Genomic DNA, 6,227 nt, shown 5'->3' with positions numbered 1-6,227 from the left:
GGCTTGTGTTAACATGTGGTAGCGTTCAGAGGAACCACACTTCAGTCTAATTCGGCTCTCCCTTCCTCTTACAGCGGGGTCTGGGAGCACTTCAAGGTTTCTGGCTGGTCTCTCATCATTTTCAGAGGCCGTGTTTCTGGCAGCTCTTCCTCATGTGTGTGATGCCAAAAACATTCATTAGTGGATAGTGGCCTTTGCAGATAGTGGCTAAACACTGGACAGTCAAGTCAGGTACTGCTGCTCACATGAAGTCACTATGGGCTTTTTTTTGAGGTTTTGTATTAAGGTTAGGTTTACTTTTGTATTGTAAGTTAAAAATACATTTTTATATTTCCACTTTAGCCTTGCTTATATCCTGCCTTTTACAGCAAATCAACAAATTATGATTACGACCATAAACTGTATATTTATTAGCTATGGTAGGAATCGTTCAGTGACCTTAAAACCTTTTTTTCTTTTCTATTTTTTTTTAAAGCAGATAATAATAAAATGCCTGTTTTTCCCCTTATATATTTTTATTTACTTATGTCTTGTATTGGAATATAGCTTACAGTATCGCAATATATCGCAACATATCGTATCGCAACCCCTGTATCGTGATACGTATCGTATCGCCAGATTTTTGCCAATACACAGCCCTAGTATCAGCTGACCCATTGCTCATTTATAACGAAAATACATAAAGTGGAAAATGTATCAGCTGACTCACTGCTCATTTATAATGAAAATACATAAAGTGGTTTCTACGTCTTTAGATGACCATCCCAAATGATGACATCTGGTTGTGTCCATTCAACACCAGGGGTGCATTGGATTCTTGTGGTAAGACTTTCTTGTTTTAAATCAGGGGTCCCCAAAGTCGGTCAACACGGTGACTGAAGGCAATTGTTCTGAAGGAATCTCCAGTGGCCAGGTACCTGTGGAAAAAAATCAAGATACATTACATTAAAAATAATAAAGTTAAAAAGATTTACTGTGCATGTATGTTCTTTGTCTTTTACTATGAGCATGTGTCTATCACACTAGCACGTTTCCATTATAGATTTGTGCAAAACTTTGGCGATATTTTATAAATGTCGATAAAAAAGTATTGTGAAATGACAGCGTTTCCATTAACCAATGTTATGCGACTAAAACGTAACTTTCTGCCTCTCGCGATAAGTCATGGCAACGGATTTTGATGGGATTTTGACGGATTTTGGCTATATTTATTCGACGGACCCACAATTCAGTTTGGCAACGCTTGACGTCACTCCATTCAAAGTAAATGAGAAGCGTTGACGCTGACGCCCCATGTGAATGGGCTGTTAGAGTTCCTCTGGAGGAGATAGGGGCTGTCTTCTGAAAACTTCCAACCTCTCTCTAATGTTCCTCTCTCATTCTTCCGTCCCCTGTTGTCTCAGTCCTCTCATCATCTCCCAGGCCGTACGGGATAGCTGCTCAGTGAGGCTCTCTCTCAGTGTAATTACACTGACGGGCAGTCCTCTGTCCTTCATGTCTGCAGTCACCTCCTCTACCAATTAATACAATCGCGTCCCGTTGTCATAAAACACCCGTAGTTTAGCTGGGAACGGGATCTGGAAGTGTATCTGTTTCTGTTTAATACCCGTTTGGCTTCAGAGTATTCCTTGCGTTCCTGTAGAATTGCCAGAGGGTAATCTTGGTCAAAGTATATTGGCCTTAAGTATAAAATACCTTCTTTCCCCAGGCTTTGCGCAGAATCTCTTCTTTGATTTTGTAGCGCTGGAATTTGATTATTACTGCAGTCTATCTTCCCTGTTGCCAGAGGATTTCGCTGCGAGCGTCCGGTGAGCTCTCTCGATGCCAAGGTCTGTAGTTGAGCGGATCTCCAGCTCGTCCCGTAGTAACTTCTCCACAAACAACGTCATTGACGCCCCCTCTGCTCCTTCGGGAACATTATAGATCCTTATATTCTCCCGTCGTGATCTCCCTTCTTGGTCGAGAAGTTTATTTTCTTGTTGGCTCATCACTTTTATCATCTTGCTCATCACCTGTTCCACTTTTTGAACACGGTCTTCTACATTTCCGATTCGCGTTTCTGCAATGAATCAATTGCAATGTTTGCTTGAGAACACTTTGGCTAAATATATCTGCCAAATGTATACATATAAATGCAATATCAAAAGCATATAAAAGGCACCTTGTATTGTGGCATTCATTCTTTCCACAAGCCCATCTGTTGAGGGTGATAGAGTGCACACAATAAGCCATGCCATGCTGGGTTCTTCTGGCCAGAGGAGAAATGGAAGTGTCAGCGCAAGTTCTACTAGCAAGACTTAATGCCACGTCACATTACAATTAGATCTAGCCAATCGGCACTCAACACAAGGAATATATGCCAAATGTATACATATAAATGCAATATCAAAAGCATATAAAAGGCACCTTGTATTGTGGCATTCATTCTTTCCACAAGCCCATCTGTTGAGGGTGATAGAGTGCACACAATAAGCCATGCCATGCTGGGTTCTTCTGGCCAGAGGAGAAATGGAAGTGTCAGCGCAAGTTCTACTAGCAAGACTTAATGCCACGTCACATTACAATTAGATCTAGCCTATCGGCACTCAACACAAGGAATATAAAAGCCCTCTACTCACCCTTCATTGTGTTTGCAGATACTGCCGCTGACGTTTCTTACTCAAACTGTCGCTTGACTTATTGCCCGACTTTCCCTGGGTTGCTTGCATATAGTTAAGTTTGTCTCCTGCGAACGATTGCGAGTTTGACATTCCTCTCAAGACGCACACTAGATCGTTGGCATTGCTCTGGTGTCGCGGTGAATGTTTGCGGTTGTTTGGTAGTGTTGCCATATATACAGGTGTTGGAGTTTTCTCGGCGGAGGATGTGCAACATTGGCGGAGCTTTTAGTTCACGTCCGCTGTCATTCCGAGTACTTTCCGAGCTGTTGCGTCAGCGTTGCAACAAAGTATTTCGCCTGTACGCTCACATGAACCTACAAAAATTACTCTCTGGGCCTGCTGTCGGAAACAAGGCTGCTAGTCTTCTTCGGCATTTCGTCTTCATCACTTCATCAGCTTACACCATTATAAGTATTATTTTGTTTTATGCACTTGTGGCGCTCGGGGCGTAGATTTTATTCTCTGCAAGCTTATTCACTCTCTCACGTGTTTAAAACAATGCGCTTGGTGTCGCGTGATTGTTTGTGTATCTAGCAGACTGGCACTGCATAATCAACCTAATTTGAGCCTAGGTTGCATTATGCCTCAGTGCGATTTTGGAAAAAATATATAAATAAATAAAATAAATAACTGTGCTTAGTGTCTTTTGTAAAATAGATTACAGTATACTGAGTCCAGAGTTCACGATTCATAGTCACGTAATGCTGCACGATTCATCTTTGCAAGCGTGATATCTTTAACCTACATTAATTAGAAACAAGACCATAAAATTACTGGCCAAGCTCTAACCGTGTTGGGTTCTGCACAAGTAGAAGTCCGATACAAAGGCACAGTGAAGGAGTTAACGGTAGTGGTAGTACCCGGAACAGGACCCAATTTATTGGGCAGAGGATGGATTAAGGAATTGGGCATGGAATGGCAGGCCCTACATAGGATGCAAGGGGTGAAAATTTTAACTTTGCCTGAAGTCCTCAGCCAACATGAAGAATTGTTTAAAGAGGAGTTGGGGGAATTGAAGGGTCCACCAGTGAAGATTTATGTAGATAAGGAAGCAGTCCCAAGGTTTTTCAAAGCCCGACCGGTCCCTTATGCAATGAAGGCAAAGGTTGAAGTTGAAATAGAACGCCTGTTAAGAGAACACATTATAGAACCTGTTAAACACTCTGAATGGGCTGCACTTGTAGTACCTGTTTTAAAGTCTGATAATACCATACGTCTATGTGGGGACTACAAGCTAGCTGTAAACAGAGTTTCAAAGTTGGAACAGTACCCCATTCCTCGGATAGAGGATTTGTTTGCAACTTTATCGGGTGGACAGAAGTTCACAAAATTGGATATGAGCCATGCTTATCATCAGATTGCATTAGATGCAGAGTTCAGGAAATATGTCACAGTGAATACCCACAAAGGGCTGTTTACTTACCGTGTTTTACCTTTTGGAGTCTCTTCTAGCCCTGCCATCTTCCAACGGACCATTGAGGGGGTACTGCAAGGTCTTCCGCAATGTGGCAGTTTTCCTTGATGATATCCTGGTAACCGGTCGTAATGATGAAGAGCATCTCCAAACTCTTGCTAGAGTATTGGATAGATTGCAGGAAGCAGGACTGCGGTTGAAAAGGAGTAAATGTTCCTTCATGGAAAAAGAGGTAATGTTCTTAGGTCATAAAGTGGATGACGTTACGGACCATAAACCCTTGTTGTCTTTATTTAACGAGTTAAAAGCTGTTCCCCAAATGTCCTCTCCTAGAATCCAGCGATGGGCTGTGACCCTGAGAGCATGCGAATACAACATCATCTACAAGGCTGGCAAAGATCATGGCAACGCAGATGCTCTAAGTCGGCTACCATTGCCAATGGAATCTTCCACCGAGCAGGAGGAAAGAGTTCTAATGCTGGAGAATGCTGATATCACCCTGATCACAGCAGAACAGGTGAGAGAGTGGACAAGAAAAGATCCAGTATTATCTCGGGTAAGAGAAACAGTGCAACGCGGATGTGTGCATGAATTAACAGGAACGGAGTTTGACCCATTCACATTAAGGAAAGATGAATTAAGCGTACAGGATGGTTGTGTGCTTTGGGGGCCCCGAGTAATCATTCCCAGTGTGGGTAGACTAGACGTTCTTAAACAATTGCATCAGTGTCACCCAGGAGTGTCTAGGATGAAAGCGTTGGCCAGAAGTTATGTGTGGTGGCCCAAGTTAGATCAGGATGTGGAAAGGCTGGTTAAAACCTGTTGTACATGCCAAGAGCATAGGAATGTTCCAGCTGTTGCCCCACTGCATCCTTGGAATTGGCCAGACAAACCATGGCAACGTTTGCATGTGGATTATGCAGGACCGTTCATGGGAAAATGTTCTTTGTTTTGATTGATGCACATTCAAAATGGATGGACGTGTATCCAGTGAATTCAGCCACATCTGCTTCCACTATTGACTGTTTGTGGAAGAGCTTCAGTAACCATGGATTACCTGAACTGATTGTATCAGATAATGGTACTTGCTTCATTAGTGCCGAATTCAAAGAGTTCCTTCATAAAAATGGAGTACGGCATGTTACTTCTGCACCTTACCATGCTTCTAGTAATGGTTTAGTGGAACGGGCTGTCCAAATTGTTAAAACCATGCTAAAAAAATGTGTTGATGGAACAATAGCAACTAGATTGTCTCGAGTTTTATTCAGTTATAGGATCACTCCCCAGACCACCACAGGGCTCTCTCCAGCGGAAATGTTGTATGGAAGGAAATTACGCTGTTCAATGGACTTTATACATCCTGATTTGACAAGGAAAATTCATGAACAACAACAAAAGCAAAAAATCTATCATGATAAAAAGGCCCGTGAATGGAGTTTTTGTGTTGGAGATCCAGTACTTACTCTGAACTTTACTTATGGACCGAAATGGATTCCGGGTCATATAGCGACTGTGACTGGACTACTTTCTTATAAAGTAATGGTGGGCGATGGGCGAGTGGCTCGACGGCATGTGGATCAAATTCATGCCCGACAGAAATTGCTTGTAAACACTTCAGAAGAGGGAATGGACTGTAAATTCCCTGATTTCGACATTCCTGGAAACTCAACACCTGTAGTTGCTAAAGAGACTTAGGGAACAGGGACTGAGGACATTTCTAGTGAAACTAATCCCTCTGAAGCATCTGGGGATTCCTCTCAACATTCGGAGATAATCACTGAAATGAACAAACCTGCTAGTCCTGTTGTAATTATGAGACGGTCACAAAGAACCAGGAAGTTGCCTACCCATTTGAAAGATTATGAACTGAAGTAATATTGAATGTGAATTGAAGACTGAAAAAAAAAAAAAGTGAATTGTAAACTGTGAGGCTATTTTTTGACCTATGTAATTGTGATGCTAGTTGTAATGTTATTGTAGTTATATATATTTTTTTTTTGTGGAGAGAAATAGCATTGTGATTATTATGTAAGCTTGGGGGAAAAGGGATGTTGTAGAGTGACAATGAAGTGTCAGTTGTAGTGATGACCTGTAGAGGGCAGGCTAAAGCTGGATTGGTATTTGCTTAAAAAGCAGCAGAGAAGAACTTGGTG

The 6,227-nt window shown here is 42.0% G+C and overlaps 1 protein-coding gene across 1 annotated transcript; it reads left to right on the top strand.

Moving 5' to 3' along the window:
- The first annotated feature begins 3,448 nt into the window (after nt 1-3,448).
- Nucleotides 3,449-5,769, top strand: LOC107704474 (uncharacterized protein K02A2.6). The gene is given in 3 exon segments (XM_016507404.1): nt 3,449-4,164; nt 4,166-5,009; nt 5,012-5,769. Coding segments are annotated over 3 exon segments (2,196 nt in total). The 5' UTR covers nt 3,449-3,570.
- Nucleotides 5,770-6,227: the final 458 nt, after the last annotated feature.

Source organism: Sinocyclocheilus anshuiensis, unplaced genomic scaffold (assembly GCF_001515605.1).
Source record: "Sinocyclocheilus anshuiensis isolate Anshui unplaced genomic scaffold, SAMN03320099.WGS_v1.1 scaffold2460, whole genome shotgun sequence".
Taxonomy (NCBI): Eukaryota; Metazoa; Chordata; class Actinopteri; order Cypriniformes; family Cyprinidae; genus Sinocyclocheilus; species Sinocyclocheilus anshuiensis.
This window is presented reverse-complemented; position numbering and strand designations above follow the sequence as displayed.